Source organism: Convolutriloba macropyga, chromosome 1 (assembly GCF_964194025.1).
Source record: "Convolutriloba macropyga chromosome 1, txConMacr16.3, whole genome shotgun sequence".
NCBI classification, from domain to species: domain Eukaryota; kingdom Metazoa; phylum Xenacoelomorpha; order Acoela; family Convolutidae; genus Convolutriloba; species Convolutriloba macropyga.
The window spans coordinates 21304709-21323812 of NC_134468.1; the positions used below are offsets into that span (position 1 = coordinate 21304709).

Sequence of the window (19104 nt, forward strand, 5' to 3'; positions counted from 1 at the left end):
CGACTGGAGTTTCTCGAGATTGCCTAAATCAGATTTTGAAGGCGTGGTACAGCTGATTCCGTATAACAAGAGTTGCAGAAGCAGCGATTTGTATAATCACAGTTTTGTGAACGGTTTTAGGGCACAGGCGATATTCCTCCTTATCAAGTAAAAGACTCTCTTTGCTGTCTTGAGTCTAGCAATTATATGACCATATCAGTTTCTTACTGACGTTTATACCATGGTCCTCGACTGCTTGCATAGAGTTCAAATTTTGATTCAAGAGTTCAAAATCCTTTTTTGGCCCTCTTATGTTTAGTTTTGCACTCTTGTCAACTGCAAGTTCCAATCTTTAGGCCGTCGACAAACAGGTGTGGATCGCTAAATCTTAGGACATCTGGGAGGTCGTTGATGATTATACAGAACAGAAGCGGTCCAAGAAGCGATCCTTGGGGGACGCCACTTGTGATTTCAGAAATCCTGGAGCTTGTGTTATTAGCTCTGACGAATTGTCTTCTATTGCGGAGATAGTCAACCAAAACATCGAGGAAGCATCCGCCCACACCAATTTGACCTACTTTTATGAGTAATTCTTCATGCGTTACTTTGTCGAAAGCTTTGGACAAGTCAGAGTAGAAAATAAATATGTTGTCACTTGTGTTCTTATACATTGCCTTGTAAATTTTTTGCAGGAAGGAAAGCATATTTGTAGTTACAGATCTACCTCGAATAAAACCTTGCTGATGCTGGCTCAAGTGTTTTTCAAATTGCTCATATAGTGGCTCGTACATGCATTTTTCGAAATTTTTACTGTCGACATTCAGTAGAGAAACCGGACGATATTTCGTGACCAGCCTCTTTTCGCCCTTTTTATAAATAGGGGTGACTGATGCAATTTTCCAGTGGTCGGGAAGTTTTCTCAAGCGCTTTATGTTCTTAAAGACTAGGTATAAGACATCAGTCATTGGTTTTGCTGTTTTTGGTAGAAGATAGGGGGTAACCGTTAGGGCCTGTAGTTTCAGTGATGTCGAGCTCCGATTGTTTTCGATTAAGTTTTTGCCTTGATATACAGAAGTTTGTTAAAGTTGGGTTCACAGAATTGATGTCTTCTATGCTAAAGAAATGTTTATGAGTGTAGACAGAATGAAAGAAGCTGTTTAGTGAGTTTATTTTGTCTTCAATGTTGGATGCTGATCTTCCACCACTGATTAGAATTTTTGAGAGGATTGGTGACTTATTAAGACTTTTGAGATGTTTCAAAATCACATTGGTATCTCTGGTGCTCATTATTTTCTCTTGATAATTACACCGATCTATTTCTGCGGCCTCTGTCACAATGTTTTGAAGATTCCTTACGTTGTTTTTCCGATATGACGTTGTTTCGTTCGCTACGAGTTTCCGCTGAGTGTTCAAAGTTTTCATCAAATTGGACGTACTTGGTGTAATCCAAGGTGGTAAAGATTGCCTATGCTTGGTCCTTTTGGGAGTCGTTGCTTGTGCTACCTTGTCGAAAAAGTCGTACATCTCTTTGCACATGTTGTTTATGTTTGGTTTGTGTAACACACTGGTTTGAAGTCAGCAATTTTTGATCATTTCGCTTACTTCCGAGTAATCAATTCTTCCAAATCTTCGAAAAGTTCTCAATGTTTTTTCATTAAAAGAATAATCAAAGTAGATAATTTCCTATTAATACAAATATAAGCTTTTGATTTTTAGCCTTACAATTAGTTTCTCTGGTTTCATTTGCCAGAAGCATTGTCCCAAGACACGACTTTGATACTTGTTATGTTCATGTTACAAAAAAGTTCTCGAGAAAAAAGAAAAACGAAGTTAAGTTTTTTTCTCGTTTGTTTCTCTAGCTTCTCGAACAAACTGTTTTGTGCAGAAATTAGGGTCCCTCTATCAGAGAGATGCATTCAACGGCAAGGAAGTGGGAACAGTATTTTTTGACCTTTTTAGTTAGGAAAGAGTTTTTAAAGAAATGAACATTTTGTTAACAAATTCTGCGAGCTTCTACGCAAATATTTCAAAACCATCATCCATATTGCATTTAAAATTGGACTGATTGAAATGTCACAGAACTGACAAAGTGAACAACAAAAGCAATGTGATGAGAAGATTTTTTTTCGATTTGTTAATGCGCAAATTGATGGTGTGCAACATAATGGACTCAATCAAGTTCACGAGTTTTCTAAGAGTTCTATGCAACTTTGATTATTCGAATTGATCATACGTACGTGGGGAATTTGTAATTAGAGGGACAGAAAAAAACTCAGTTGAGGAAAACTGAGAGTATTGTCTTTGCCAACATTGCAACCTTCATTGCAAGCAAAGTATATCAAATCATCAAAGTTCATTTGGTGAGAAAATTAACAGTACGAAAAAGTGGAAAAAACACTAATCTCATGATAATTTTTAGATTTGTTGTTGTTGGGAATTTACGACTGCTTGTCGAGGGGTCGTTCTGACCCTTGAGTTTTGCTTTTAGAGAATTGTCCGTGAATTTCTGCATCTGTGACAATCGGAGCACAGTTGCCACGTGCAGATATTTTGAGTGTTGAACGATTTATTAACAAACTTCCGCATCAAGTTTAGTTTTCGGTTTTTTAGTCCTCGCGGTTCCTTAAAATTTATTTCATTGTCGACTCGGTTTGCTAGTTTTGAAAACGAATTCCTTTTGCGCCTTTTCGAGCCTTACTTTTCTGAGCGTGTACAATTCTGTGGATATTCCTCGTTTATTTCAGGTATTTCAATATCGTCTCTTCCTTCTTGAGTAAGCTTTGAGAGGGCGAAGAGATCATTCATCAGCGTGTACATTGGTACGGGCAAGATGTTCAAAAGCCTCAGTTGATTCTCATGAGACTCGTTTTGTCCTGTTGTCCACCTAACTGCTTTCCATTGGAGTTTTTCGAGATTGCTTAAATCAGATTTTGAGTGCGTGGTACAGCTGATTCCGTATAACAAGAATTGCAGAACCAGCGATTTGTAAAATTCCAATTTTACGAAGGGTTTTATGGCACATGCGACTTTTCTCCTTATCAAGTAAAGGACTCTGTTTGCTTTCTTGAGTCGAGCAATTATATGAGCCGACCATGTCAGTTTCTTACTGACGTTTATACCAAGGTCCTTGACTGAGAGTTCAAATTTTGATTCAAGAGTTCAAAATCCTTTTTTGGCCCTCTTATGTTTAGTTTTGCACTCTTGTTGACTGCAAGTTCCATTCTTCAGGTCATCAACAATCAGGTGTGGATCGCTAAATCTTAGGAAATCTGGGAGGACTTTGATGAGTATACAGAACGGAAGCGGTCCAAGAAGAGATCCTTGGGGAAATACTTGTGACTCCAAGGATCCTGGAGCTTGTGTTATCAGCTCTGACGAATTGTCTTCTATTGTGGAGATAGTCAACCAAAACATCGAGGAAGCATCCGCCCACACCAATTTGACCTACTTTTATGAGTAATTCTTCATGCGTTACTTTGTCGAAAGCTTTGGACAAGTCAGAGTAGAAAATAAATATGTTGTCACTTGTGTTCTTATACATTGCCTTGTAAATTTTTTGCAGGAAGGAAAGCATATTTGTAGTTACAGATCTACCTCGAATATATCCATGCTGATGCTTTTTCAAGTGTTTTTCAAAGTGTTCATATAGTGGCTCGTACATGCAATTTTCAAAAATTTTACTGTCGATATTCAGTAGAGAAACCGGACGATAATTCCTGACCAGCATTTTTTGGTAGAAGATAGGGGGTACCCGTTAGGGCCTCTAGTCTTAAAGATGTCGAGCTCCAATTGTATTCAATAAATTTTTTTGCTTTGATATACAGAAGTTTGCTAAAGTTGGGTTCATAAAATTGGTGTCTTCTATGCTAAAGAAATGTTTATGAGTGTAGACAGAATGAAAGAAGTCGTTCAACAAATTTATTTTGTCTTTAATGTTGAATGCTGATCTTCCACCATTGATTAGAACTTTTGGGAGGTTTGCTGACTTATTAAGACTTTTGTGATGTTTGAAGAACACACTTCTGTCTCTGGTGCTCATTATTTTCTCTTGATAATTAAACCGATCTATTTCTGCTGCCTCTGTCACAATGTTTTGAAATTTCCTTACAATATTTTTCCGATATGACGCCGGTTTTGGTTTGTTCGCTACGAGTTTACGCTGAGTGTCCAATTTTTTCATCAAATTGGACGTACTTGGTGTAATCCAAGGTGGTAGAGATTGCCTATGCCTGGTCCTTTTGGGAATCATTAATTGTGCTACCTCGTCGAAAAAGTCGTACCTCTCTTCGCACATGTTGTTTATGTTTGTGTAACACACTGGTTTGAAGTCAGCAGTTTTGATCATTTTGCTTACTTCCGAGTAATCAGCTCTTCCAAAACTTCGAAAAGTTCTCAAAGTTGGTTTCATTTCTGTATGAGGGCACTCAACCAGAAGACTGATTGCAATGTGATCTGAGCAGTTAAATGTTTTTGTGAATTCGTCAAGAGCGGAGTGCATGTAACAATTTCGATAGAAGGCAACGTCCAGTATGTTGTTTTCGCGGGTGTTAAAACCAACACTTTGGAAAAATTGTTTTCAAAGAGTTCTAGTACGTCCTGTTCGTCAGTGTCCTCACTTGAGAAGTTGTGCCAGTTTGTGTTCTGAAAGTTAAGATCTCCACAGATTATTGCTGTGCTGTTTTTTGGTAGGGCTGGCAGAAGTGTTCCAAAGTCCTCTTGTCTGTATCTGTACCCACTTCCTTTTGGGGAATTGTAGAACACAGAAGAAAAAGATGAGTTTGTTAATTTCTAGTCTGCAGGTGAGTGAATAGTCGGGTTGGTCAGTATTAAGTTGTTCAGATGCTAGGCTGTTTTTTATGACAATCGTTGCCCCTCCGTAAGTGTTGTTTTCTGCATTTTGTGTTCTGTCTTATCTATATATGGTGTAGTTGTCTAAGAGTAGTTCAGATGATGAAATGTCGTTTAACCATGTTTCGCAAGCACAAATAATGTTAGACATTGAGCATTACTGCATTAGCAATTTTTGATCTTCTTTCCAGGCTTGCTAGGCTTCTTGTATTAATTAGAAGAATTTTGACAAAACCTAGTCACCACCCTTCATGGTTATCTCCTAAATCCACATTCTTGCTATCATTGAACAACTCGAGGTTTCGAATTTTCAGTTTATCACGGGGCACACAAAATTAAACTTTTAAACTGATTTAAACTGTTTTAAACTGGATCTTCAATTATTGGGTAGATATTTTTCTATATTTCTAGTTAACACTTTTCTAGCTTTCTCTACCAAAACCGAGACTCTACCAAAACTGAAAAAAACGAGCTTGGATATCAGGATTTTTCTTGGGTCTGAGGTTGCTTGGTTACTGAATTCCTTTTTTGTTAACTGCTTGCCTAGATTGTGCAAAACCCATTCTACTTTTCCTTTGTGTACCATTAAAGTCAACTCAGCTAAAAACAAATTTGATAATTTTTCAAGCAGAGCTAGTAATTCCTGATTATTTGATGCAGACTCTACATCCAAAGAGTGTTTGAATTTTTTTCATCTGTTTTTTAACTGTCAGATTTTATTAATTGCTCTTGAACGGAAGTCATATAGTCAGTCCCATAAAGTTGCAACGCTATCGAACGTTTAAAAGGACAAAGTTCACATTTAAAACACGAGGAGATCAGAATTTCGTTGTTCACTTATGGAACTTAATATAGCAGTTATTTTAAACGTGTGTCTTTTTTTATACAAAATTTTCGCTTGACAATTTTGACTTTTCGAGTGACTTTTACGCGCTTGACTTTGTGCGTTTCCCGTGATCTAAAACTCTCTCAATCACAACTTCAAGCAGCTGAACTCAATTGACGGCAATTTAATACTAAAAATCAAATGACAAGTGCGCCGAAACTGGTGCCATTTTTTACTTTAATTCTTTATAGTGGTATATCTTATTCTCTAATGTCGTTATTTGAAGCCCACTATTGATTTTCTTAGTCCCATTTAGGCTCCCCCTCTCTCCTCCCCCCCACGACTGAAGCAGGCTGCAATTGATTAGAGCTCCCACTAGTCGTTTGAGAGCAATTCCGACGTTTAGTCGGGACGATTGAGGAGACTTGGTTGGAATATCCTTGGACTTGTCTTGGGATATCGTCTTCCTTCTTTGGAGGGAAGAGCATGCAATTACACCCATTTTTGGTGGGGGTCGACTCCACTGATGCGATTTTCCATTAGTCGGGAATTTTTCTCAACCGCTTTATGTTCTTAAAGACTAGGTATAAGACATCAGTCTTTGGTTTTGCTGTTTTTTGGTAGAAGATAGGGGGTACCCGTAAGGGCCTCTAGTCTTAGTGATGTCGAGCTCCGTTTGTATTCAATTATTTTTTTGCTTTGATATACAGAAGTTTGCTAAAGTTGGGTTCATAGAATTGATGTCTTCTATGCTAAAGAAATGTTTATGAGTGCAGACAGAATGAATGAAATCGTTTAAGAAAATTTATTTTGTCTTCAATGTTGGATGCGGATCTTCCATCATTGATTAGAACTTTTGGGAGTTTTGGTGACTTATTAAGACTTTTGAGATGTTTGAAAATTACACTTGTTTCTCTGGTGCTCATTATTTTCTCTTGATAATTACACCGATCTATTCCTGCGGCCTCTGTCGCTATGTTTTGAAATTTCCTTACAATTCTTTTCCGATATGACACTGGTTTGTTCGCTACGAGTTTCCATTGAGTGCTCAACTTTTTCATCAAATTGGACGTACTTTTTGTAATCCAAGGTGGTTGAGATTGCCTATGCCTGGTCCTTTTGGGAATCATTGCTTGTGCTACCTCGTCGAAAAAGCCGTACATATCTTCGCACATGTTGTTTATGTTTGTTTTACACACTGGTTTGAAGTCAGCATTTTTGATCATTTCGTTTACTTCCGAGTAATCAGCTCTTCCAAAACTTCGAAAAGTTCTCAAAGTTGATGTCATTTCTGTAGGGGGGCGCTCAACTAGAAGACTGATTGCATTGTGACCTGAGCAGTTAAATGTTTTTGTGAATTCGTCAAGAGCGGAGTGCATGTAACAATTTCGATAGAAGGCAACGTCCAGTATGTTGTTTTCGCGGGTGTTAAAACCAACACTTTGGAAAAATTGTTTTCAAAGAGTTCTAGTACGTCCTGTTCGTCAGTGTCCTCACTTGAGAAGTTGTGCCAGTTTGTTTTCTGAAAGTTAAGATCTCCACAGATTATTGCTGTGCTGTTTTTTGGTAGGGCTGGCAGAAGTGTTCCAAAGTCCTCTTGTCTGTATCTGTACCCACTTCCTTTTGGGGAATTGTAGAACACAGAAGAAAAAGATGAGTTTGTTAATTTCTAGTCTGCAGGTGAGTGAATAGTCGGGTTGGTCAGTATTAAGTTGTTCAGATGCTAGGCTGTTTTTTATGACAATCGTTGCCCCTCCGTAAGTGTTGTTTTCTGCATTTTGTGTTCTGTCTTATCTATATATGGTGTAGTTGTCTAAGAAGTGTTCAGATGATGAAATGTTGTTTAACCATGTTTCGCAAGCACAAATAATGTTAGACATTGAGCATTACTGCATTAGCAATTTCTGATCTTCTTTCCAGGCTTGCTAGGCTTCTTGTATTACTTAGAAGAATTTTGACGAAACTCAGTAACCACCCTTCATGGTTATCTCCTAAATCTACTTTCTTGCCTTCATTGAACAACTCGAGGTTTCGAATTTTCAGTTTATCACAGGGAACACAAAATTGAACTGTTTTAAACTTTTTTAAACTGTTTTAAACTGTTTTAAACTGGATCTTCAATTATTGGGTAGATATTTTTCTATATTTCTAGTAAACACTTTTCTAGCTTTCTCTACCAAAACCGAGACTCTACCAAAACTGAAAAAAACGAGCATGGAAATCAGGATCTCGCTTGGGTCTGAGGTTGCTTGGATACTGTTTTCCTGTTTTGTTAAGTGCTTGCCTAGATTGTGCAAAACCCATTCTACTTTTCCTTTGTCAACCATTAAGGTCAACTCAGCTAAAGACAAATTTGATATTTTTTCAAGCAGAGCTAGTAATTCCTGATTATTTGATACAGATTCTACATCCAAAGAGTGTTTGGATCTTTTTCATCTGTTTTTTAACTGTCAGATTTCATTAGTTGCTCTTGAATGAAAGTCATATAGTCAGTCCCATAAAGTTGCAACGCTATCGAACATTTCAAAGGTCAAAGTTCACATTTAAAACACGAGGAGATCAGAATTTCGTTGTTCAATTGTGGAACTTACTATAGCAGTTATTTTAAACTTGTGTCTTTTTCTATACAAAATTTTTGCTTGACAATTTTGACTTTTCGAGTGACTTTTACGCCCTTGACTTTGTGCATTTCCCGTGATCTAAAACTCTCTCAATCACAATTTCAAGCAGCTGAACTCAATTGGCGGCAACTTAATACTAAAAGTCAAATGACAAGTGCGCCGAAACTGGTGCCATTTTTTACTTTAATTCTTTATATTGGTACATGTTAACCTCTAATGTGGTTATTTGAAGCCCAACATTGAACTTCTTAGTCCCATTTAAGCTCCCCCCGACTGAAGCAGGCTGCCATTCATTAGAGCTCCCGCTAGTCGTTCGAGGGCAATTCCGACGTTTAGTCGGGACGATTGAGAAGACTTGGTTGGAATATCCCTGGAATTGTCTTCGGATATCGTCTTCCTTCTTTGGAGGGAAGAGTTTGCATTTGCACCCATTTTTGGTGGGTGTCGACTACACGTCTAGAACGCGCATCCATTGGAGCCTCCACGTCTGAAACGCGCATCCATTGAAGACAAGAAGACGAGAAGACCTTTCCAAGAGGCAGCAGAAGACAACTAGCGCAACCCCGTTCAGGCTTCAGCTGCCTCCTGCAATCATACAATCATCACCGCATCAAACGCTCAGACGATGACAAATGCCCTGACTGCCGGAAATCCGAACACACAACAAGGCATCTGTTCAGTAGCTTAAAAAGAAGGACCCGATTGACACCCGAAACGCTTTGGAGGAACCCAGTGGAAGCCGTCAAGTTTCTGGGCCTCCAGACCTGCGAAACCCAAAACGATTGAGGCAAACAACAACAACAACAACGTTTAGTCGGTTATGTTGGTACACGATATCGAGATTACAATGGCTGACCAAAATTTTTTGCTGACACATGACGTCTCACTCAAATTGAAAAAATTCAGCTGCAATATTAGGCAGATTTGAGCGTGATCTCAGTTTTCTCATCGATTGAATTGACTTTATATCTTGCCCCTTGAAATTGTTACTAAAAGAAGTTTGTTCTTACGTAAGAGTCAGTGTTGCTAATCATAATTGGAAAAGCCAAGGTGAATTAAGTTTCCTCCAGCATACCTGAATGTCTGTATCAGGGAACTTTTTGATCAAATTTTGTTCTTTTTTGAAATCATCTGAAGACATCAGGTAAAAAGAATGAGGAATCTATTTTTTTTAATTTTTATTTTATTCTCTAGTTTTTCTGTTGAGTTTTTGAATTGAAAGAAGACCCCAGACGTTTAACCGTTTCTTGACACTCTGCCAGCTGCTCCCTCAACCATAATAGTGTTGCAGAAATGAAACTATCAGGAGATCACATTTTTTTCTTTTCCCTTGTGTCACAAACAGTAAATGAAATTGAAACATTACGTTAACAGAAATAGTTTTTATTCGTTTTTTAAACTAAATCAAATTGAGCGTATATCTTGTATCATAAACGAGCTGTATGCATGATCGCTGGGTAATAACGAAAAGGAACTTAATCTATCAACAATTTTATATAATAATGGTTCGTTTATTCTAATGCTTCTCGGTTTTAATAACCAGTTGAACTAAGGTTGTGACCGAGCAAGATCATTACTAAAATAGCTAGAGATAGAGAGAGAGAGAGAGAGAGAGAGAGAGTTTAGGCTTCTGTGGGTCTTTCCACATGGGTTTGCACCCTTCATATAACGACTGAGCTGAGCTTCTGCACCGGGTTACAATGTCCACAGCTGCAGTTGAAAGCCCAGGAACATAAGTCGACTTCCGAATAACTTTTGAAGCAGTAGTTCCAGTATATTTTCGTTTAATATTTTTTATCAATTTGATCGAGATCGACGTTCCCTGCTTTTCGTATTATATTTAGTAAATAACTGGTTCTTTTCCAGAAGTTTTCATCAGCCTTCCTTGTTCTTGTTTTATTAATTGTTATTAGCTCGTTTTGACGTGTGCTTAACAACCCTTCATTATTGTTTGTTTTAATGGGTATTTTTATATTGTAAGATCCTTTAAGCAGTGAGATGAGCATTAATAGATCATGCAATTCAAAGTAATATGACAAAGGCAGCAACTTCAGTGTGGTCAGTCTTTGCTTGTAACTAATTTCCCAGTTACTGATTATCCACGACGTTGCTTTTCTTTGAATGCGCTCGATGTCTTATCAGACTCAACTACCAGTTTTACCGGCTGAACTTTGATGTTGTTGCTTTGATCAAGAGAACGTGTCTTAACGATATGATGCGAAGCTATTGTACAATCATCAATCATCACCGCATCAAACGCTCAGACGATGACAAATGCCCTGACTGCCGGAAATCCGAACACACAACAAGGCATCTGTTCAGTAGCCCAAAAAGAAGGACCCGATTGACACCCGAAACGCTTTGGAGGAACCCAGTGGAAGCCGTCAAGTTTCTGGGCCTCCAGACCTGCGAGCCCAAAACGATTGAGGCAAACAACAACAACAACAACGTTTAGTCGGTTATGTTGGTACACGATATCGAGATTACAATGGCTGACCAAAATTTTTTGCTGACACATGACGTCTCACTCAAATTGAAAAAATTCAGCTGCAATATTAGGCAGATTTGAGCGTGATCTCAGTTTTCTCATCGATTGAATTGACTTTATATCTTGCCCCTTGAAATTGTTACTAAAAGAAGTTTGTTCTTACGTAAGAGTCAGTGTTGCTAATCATAATTGGAAAAGCCAAGGTGAACTAAGTTTCCTCCAGCATACCTGAATGTCTGTATCAGGGAACTTTTTGATCAAATTTTTTTCTTTTTTGAAATCATCTGAAGACATCAGGTAAAAAGAATGAGGAATCTATTTTTTTTAATTTTTATTTTATTCTCTAGTTTCTCTGTTGAGTTTTTGAATTGAAAGAAGACCCCAGACGTTTAACCGTTTCTTGACACTCTGCCAACTGCTCCCTCAACCATAATAGTGTTGCAGAAATGAAACTATCAGGAGATCACATTTTCTTCTTTTCCCTTGTGTCACAGACAGTAAATGAAATTGAAACATTACGTTAACAGAAATAGTTTTATTCGTTTTTAAACTGAATCAAATTGAGCGTATATCTTGTATCATAAACGAGCTATATGCATGATCGCTGGGTAATAACGAAACTGAACTTAATCTATCAACAATTTTAGATATTAATGGTTCGTTTATTCTAATGCTTCTCGGTTTTAATAACCAGTTGAACTAAGGTTGTGACCGAGCAAGATCATTACTAAAATAGCTAGAGAGAGAGAGTTTTCATCAGCCTTCCTTGTTCTTGTTTTATTAATTGTTATTAGCTCGTTTTGACGTGTGCTTAACAACCCTTCATTATTGTTTGTTTTAATGGGTATTTTTATATTGTGAGATCCCTTAAGCAGTGAGATGAGCATTAATAGATCATGCAATTCAAAGTAATATGACAAAGGCAGCAACTTCAGTGTGGTCAGTCTTTGCTTGTAACTAATTTCCCAGTTACTGATTATCCACGACGTTGCTTTTCTTTGAATGCGCTCGATGTCTTATCAGACTCAACTACCAGTTTTACCGGCTGAACTTTGATGTTGTTGCTTTGATCAAGATAACGTGTCTTAACGATATGATGCGAAGCTATTGTTTTAGTATGCTGATAAATTGTGGCTATCATCATCCTGATTTTAAAATGTGTTCTTCGTGATTTGGACTAGTTTAGTAGCTTGCAAACTAATAAGTTTATTTTGTTGAATCAGTTGTGTTACAGATTTAACAATAATCTGTTCCTCGGAGCTACATTTATGATGCTGCGAATGATGTAATTTTGAAATCCCCTGGTCCCATTTCTGGTCACAAAAATTGAACTGACAAAATTGCTGTTAATGTATTTTAGACATAAAAAAGGTAAATTCAGAAACAAAAGAAAGGTAATTCTCCAAAACTGGGTGAATATTGGCTGGTCCGGGGCCTTCCCAGCACTAGGTCTTCATAAAGCATTTCGTATTGATTAAAAATCTATCAATAAAATGGTTATATATAAACATCAGCTGAGGAAGAAAAGCAAAAGACAGACAGCATTAGAAAACAAACAACTAATGACGAAAGTGGATTACTAAACATCTGCGAAAAAGCTAATTTTAGACATAAGAATTTTCGTTTTAATAGCGCAAACAGGTTGAAAAACTGACCAAATTTAATAATATTGCAAGCTAGCAATGTGCCGAAGGAAAGTTCTTCAACAGCAAATTACTTTTCTCAGATTTATGTTCCTGAGAAAAAAGTTCTTTTCTCAGATTTCTGCTAGTGTATGTTAATTTTTGGCAGTGTGATGATTGGTTTTCTGAGTTAGGGTCCCTGTAGTTTGTGAACTAGTTCAATCACAGCGTCTGGCGTGCTCTCTAACTTTTCTACCATTTCATATGCTTCCGAGACCATTGTTGGTCAGCCGTTGGAATGCGATGTTTTAGTTGTGAATGTATAAATCTTACTGTCAACCTGCAATTTCAATAAATAGGATTTTAGTCTGTGGACCCTTTTTCATTTTGGATCTGTTGTCCTAGCACCTTGTTATGAGAACTTTTTAGAGATCGTTGTGTTAAAATTTATTTTTAATTGAAGAAACTTTCAACAAAATAAGAAACACAACCGACTAAACGTCGGAATTGCTCTCGAACGACTAGTGGGAGCTCTAATCAATTGCAGCCTGCTTCAGTCGTGGGGGGGGGGGGGAGGGAGGGAGAGTGAGCCTAAATGGGACTAAGAAGTTCAATAGTAGGCTTCAAATAACCACATTAGAGGTTAACATATACCACTATAAAGAATTAAAGTAAAAAATGGCACCAGTTTCGGCGCACTTGTCATTTGACTTTTTTAGTATTAAGTTGCCGTCAATTGAGTTCAGCTGCTTGAAATTGTGATTGAGAGAGTTTTAGATCACGGGAAACGCAAAAAGTCAAGGGCGTAAAATTCACTCGAAAAGTCAAAATTGTCAAGCGAAAATTTTGCATAAAAAAGACACACGTTTACAATAATTGCTATGAACTTCGTTCAAGCGCGATTAATAAACTGATCATTCCGAACTTCGGCTCCCCCTCCCTCCCTCCCCCCCCCACGACTGAAGCAGGCTGCAATTTATTAGAGCTCCCACTAGTCGTTCGAGAGCAATTCCGACGTTTAGTCGGTTGTGTTTCTTATTTTGTTGAAAGTTTCTTCAATTAAAAATAAATTTTAACACAACGATCTCTAAAAAGTTCTCATAACAAGGTGCTAGGACAACAGATCCAAAATGAAAAAGGGTCCACAGACTAAAATCCTATTTATTGAAATTGCAGGTTGACAGTAAGATTTATACATTCACAATTAAAACATCGCATTCCAACGGCTGACCAACGAGAGTCTTTGGATATCATCTCACGGACCGCGCCAACTCCATCAGTTAAGTGCTAGATTTTTGAAGTTAAACGCTAGTGGTCGACCACAAGTACTAAGTCATCACAAATTGAGTATAGAAAGGGTTGTTTTGGAGGCTCGCTGCAGAAAGCGTCCCAAACCCTGTTCACAATTTAACTATATTTGAATTGACTTCAGCTATGATTATATCAAAGTGGCCGTTAATGATGGAAGTTTCCAGCTTCTTCCCAGTGTTAGAATTCTGTTTATTGTCTCCGACTGAACCCCAATATGTGAAACGCAAGTATCTTATGATATCAGCTTCTAGTTTTCATGGGTCAGTTTTTTTTCACCGTTCAATTATGCAACTGTTATTGCAGCATGTTGATTTAATCTGATGCAGGTGGTTTTTCCGAGAGATCCGATAGCGAAATCAGCGTTTGTTTATGTTTAAAGCACGGTGTAAAGATTTTAGAGATATAACCTTTAATTCTTATCTTCTACTACTAGTACTACTATTGCACACCTAAAATCTGACCAACCTCTGGAGCATTCGGTTTAATCGAATAAAGTTGATTACAACACCCCAAGAAAAAAATTACTGTCGTATATGAGAAAATTGGGGTATTTTGGAGATTCTGGTCTCACTAAGCGCACGAGTGATAGATTTGGTGAACAACCGAGTAAGTAGAATGAGTAAAAATATATGTGCAACAAAATTTTTCAGATCTGCTTAATGCGCATTGATAGATGTTTCTTTTGCTCAGGTCCCATTCACCCGGGACGTGGCATTCTTTTCATTCGTAATGATTGCAAGCAGTTCAAGTTCTGCGCGAAGAAATGCAACGCTGCCTTCAAGAAGAAGCGAAATCCGAGAAAAGTGCGTTGGACTAAAACTCACAGGAAAGGTCGCGGCAAAGAGCTTGCAATCGATCCATGCTTTGAGTTCGAAAGAAGACGAGACGTCCCTGTAAAATACTCACGAGAGCTTTGGCAGGAGACAGTAAAGACGATGATGGCTGTTGAGGAAATCAAAAGTAAACGGCAGAAGCAGTTTGCCATCAACAGAGTTGAAAAATGCAGAGGATTGACATTGGCGAATGACAAGGTTGATATCAAGAAGGGTATTCATCTCCTCGAACTCAAGGAGAAGAAACAGAAAAAACCCGTCGTGCAAATTTTGGAAGATGTTGACATTGAGGACTTGGTTGAAATGGAGGAAAATTAGTTTTCGGCTACAGTATGCAGCAATTAGCGCTAATCTGAAATTTAGAAGATCAATTTGGGTGAACCTGTTTTTTTCTAGCTGCAAAGCACTAGCTCAATGACATTGTTTTTTGGGTTTTGTTGTTGGTTTTATACCAGGAAACAACGAATTTCGTTTTTATGATGCGAAAAGTTTGCATTTGTTTGATCGATTTTTTAAAGCATTTCTGTAATCAGAGATTTTGTCAGAGTTGGTTGCGTTCATTTTAGCCCTGATACTCTTTTATGCTTCTTTTGTCGACCGATTTGAATTTCGAGAGAAGCAGAGCAATCTGGCAAGGCCCGAGAGCATTAAGTCGTTGTGCAGGTCTCTTAATTTACGGCTCTTCTAGTTCGAGCCCATTCAACGTAAACGATTCACCAAAATTGTTGAAGCATTAAATTCATGGTGTTAAGGATAATTTTGGGTGGTTTGGTTGCTCCTCCCTTTTCTACTCCCCCCAACTCAAGTCTCGAACGGTTTATTTATTCTCCGAAATTTGCTAGCGCTTTTCCCGTGTCCGATTTGCGTTGTATTGATCTATTTTAATGCTTTTGATTCCTTTTTGGATGCTTTTCAATATTAGCGATGTTGCTATGTTTAATTGCCCTCAAACGAAGTTCGTAGCAATTATATTAGTCCTGTGATTTTTTAATGCATTTTTTTGCTAGAGCAATATTCGTCTGACACTTTTTGCTGTTCTTCAGAATTTGATTCTGTATTCCTACGTATTCAAACTACAGACCAAACACCCACCCAGTAAACCACCTGCCTATCTCTCCACCAACCACCACTACCCACAACTACACCTCAGGGCATTTATCTAACCCCTGCCTACACCCCTCAACTACCTTACACGTACAAGCCCCCCCCCCCCCTGCTTTGGGACCCCCTCCCAACTACCTCACCCTTACCAACCCCCTTGCTAGTTTTTTTCTGGTTAAATTGATCACGAGTATATAATTTATGTCCCTGGTTGTGTGATAAAGATTCGTTGGTCATCAGTCATGTATGTTTATTTCTTAGTGGAGAGACATCAATTCGAAACTGTTTGACACAAATTTATGGCTTGAAGGTCGGTTCTAAGAGTTTGAACCCTCCCACTTAACCCTAAACGCACTACCTTCTCCGAATCATTCCAACCTTCACCCCTCAAGCTAGCCCAAACCTGCAATCAGCACCCACCCCTCCTCTCACATGCTCATCCCTCCCCCTTTAAATCATATAAAGCTCGCCTTTCTTGGACACAGTTTGCTGCAGACAAAAACCACTGACCACAAGTCGGCTGAGATTAAGTCGCGCGACGGTAATCGGTTATGATTTGTACATGTTTTGTAATATTAATTGTGTTGTACTTATATTCTCCGAAATTTGCAAGCGCCTGACCTATTTCCGGTTTGCTTGGTATTCATCTAATTTAGTGCTTTTTACTCCTTTTTGGATGCTTTTCAATTTTAGTGATGTTGCTTTATATAATTGCTCTCAAGTAGTTTTTATAGCAATTATATTAGTCCTGTGGTCTTTTTACGACTCGAAGAGGAGTATTAGTATTACAGAGGTTTTTTTGAAGCTGAATCATATTTCGACTTTATTTTCAAACATTCGACTTTATTCTTTATTTTCAAACATTTAACTCGTTTTTGAAAATTGGGATCTTTTCTGCTAGCCCCCCCCCCCCCCGCGCTTAGTTAGGCACCCCCCATTTATAAATGTGTAAACATATTGTTAAAGCTAAGTAATCTTATACGTGAACATACATGAGCAATATGCATTTACTAAAAGCTAGCACAGCTATGGTTTGAAAGTATTACGTATTCAACCAAAATTTGTTGCATATAACGTAATTATCAAGAAAAATTTCTGTATTAGATCATTTTTGGTGTTATTGGCTGCAATAAGGGCTTGATTTTTTAAAACTTTTTAAGGAAACTATTCTAAAAGTGCCTTCAATCTACCTAGACACTTCAATCTACCTCTTGTTTCAATGAAATGCAAATATCGCTCTCACAATTCGCGAAAACTTAAATTTTGGGGGGTGCAAATTTAACGGCTATATAAGGCTGGGGTGCGCTAGCAGAAAAGATCCGAAAATTGACTTCTGTTTTCGAACAATGGACTTTAGCAGTATCTTAGTTTGTAATGTTTATTAATTGGGAACTGCTTGTTATGTTCAAGGTGTGTATTACTGTTAGTAATACATATTAAACATAAAGGCCAACCACCTACTCAGCAAACCCCCTGACAAAGCTACCACCCACGCCCTCACCTACCTCCTAATTACCCTCTGGGCATTTATTACCCCGGGTCATACCCCTCCAACCACCTTGCTTGCACCCCCAACTACCTTACCCGTACAACCCCCCCCCCCCTCCGTCAAATTAACCCCCATACCCCTACATCCAGCTACTACACATACCCTCCGCACCAACCTACGCCCCCCCCCCACACAGCTAATCACATTCCTAACTTAAAATTATTGCTTCTGACAATATAATGCTTTGTTTGTTTTCGATTTTTCTGAAATTGGTAGCGTTAGTTACAGATTTTGTTGCACGATTCCTCTAATCGCTTCGGGTCTTTCCCATTATAGCCCCCCCATGAAATTATAGCCCCCATTATGTGATATAATTACCATGATTGGAGGGGCTATGGGTTATCTGACCACTAAGCTGGGGGCTATAATGGGAAATACACGTGGCCGCAAGTATTCTACCGGCTATATTTTAAAGCGATTTTTCGCTGGACAGATTTTTTGTTTGATCCTTTTGACTTTTCGTCCTCAAAAACTGGATGATCAGGTTACGCCCGGAGGGGATTAAGTTCAGCCAACTAGAGCCTTTCAGATAACTAGTCACTTAATTATCTAAATATGCGATTCCCAGAAGCAGTATATGAGATAACTTCATGATGCGACGGGTGGTTCTTAGAGTTTCTGAAACTGATAGCCGCTCTGCGTATGACATATAGATGACCTTCAAACAGTACCTGACTACAAATATATCCCTTGAGCTCGACATGCTCTAATCTTTAAATGATGGTTGATTTTTTCTATTTTTAAGTTTGTCTTCTCAAATTGGATCCAGTGGCATGGATCGGGTTATGTCAAAATGACCTACTTTTTTCACATTGATGTATGAGAATAAAGGAAGGCCTTAGTATTTCCTTAGAAAGACCGCAATGAAAAGTTTTGAGTAAACCATTCAAACGCGCAGCGACAGGTATGCAAAATTGGCGAGGCAATTTGATAAATCAAAAACGCAGAGTACTGCTTCTTTCATAAAAGATTTCATAGGAAAAGCGCCGAAACTTTTTGCACGCTCAGGGAAAATTGATAAAGTTTCTACTTAAACCTTATTTTCGTTTTAAAATGTTGAAACACTTGTTATTAATCCATCATCTGAGTTAAATTTTACTCAGAAAATTTGGGGGAATGTATATGCGAGGTATAAGTTTCAAAGTAAAATAAGAAAAAATGGGGGATAGGGAAAAGGCAAATTGAGGGAATATCTAAAGCTCTATTTTCGAATTTCACTTAATCCATCCTCCTATTACTCCCACTAAAGCTAAAGCTGGCCTCCCTAAGTCATGCTGCTATCTACTTCTGGAGAAGTCAACCGCTCACTAGTCTTTTGAGAGCAATTCGTTTGACGTTCGTCGTTTATGATTTACTGTTCTGTTCATTTGTTTTTGTAATATAAATCGCTTTCTCCTTTCTTTCAAACAAATCTGCAAGCGCTTGTAAAGTATTTTATCAACGTGCCCGATGTTACTCGGTGCATCGAATTTGTGCGAGCTTTTTCAAACTAAAATAATGCAATCATTTCTGGCGCAATTGTGACATCGAAAAGTCCTGCTTCTTTCAGTGAAGATTTGATAGGAAAGATATCCAGTGATATTCAGTAAAAAAATTCATAATTTTTTTTGAACGATCAGATAAAATAGCGGAAGCTTTTTATATGACCCTTATTCCTATTTAAATGGTTGTTTTTAATCCATCGTCTTTGTGCGTTTAAGTCATCAACTTTTCTGCTTTTAAGTGTCTCTTTATTTTCGCAATAATTGTTTTGTCAAAAATTGGGGGAATGTGTATACGAGGCCGACTTTTTTCAGTCAATTTTTATTTTTTTGTCTGCGCTACGTGGTGAGAAAAGAGAAACTCCATTGTCCTAGCATATAGGCTCAAATGATAAGTCGAAAAAAGGGGGATATGGAGAAAAGATAGGTTGAGTGAATGCCTAAT

General features: G+C 38.1%; 2 protein-coding genes across 2 annotated transcripts in view; both read left to right on the top strand.

Annotated features, from left to right (window-relative positions):
• Positions 1–19104, top strand: part of LOC142336380 (kelch-like protein 18) — a 117455-nt gene that overhangs the window by 55969 nt on the left and 42382 nt on the right. The gene's annotated exons all lie outside the window — the stretch shown is intronic.
• On the top strand, positions 14343–14909 carry LOC142347072 (putative ribosome biogenesis protein RLP24). Its single transcript, XM_075398909.1, has one exon. It carries the CDS (start codon positions 14355–14357, stop codon positions 14844–14846), a length of 492 nt encoding a protein of 163 aa, XP_075255024.1. The 5' UTR covers positions 14343–14354; the 3' UTR covers positions 14847–14909.

Excerpts from the sequence above, each read along its gene's own strand:
- LOC142347072 (XM_075398909.1), top strand. The coding sequence starts at position 14,355 with ATGCGCATTGATAGATGTTTCTTTTGCTCAGGTCCCATTCACCCGGGA.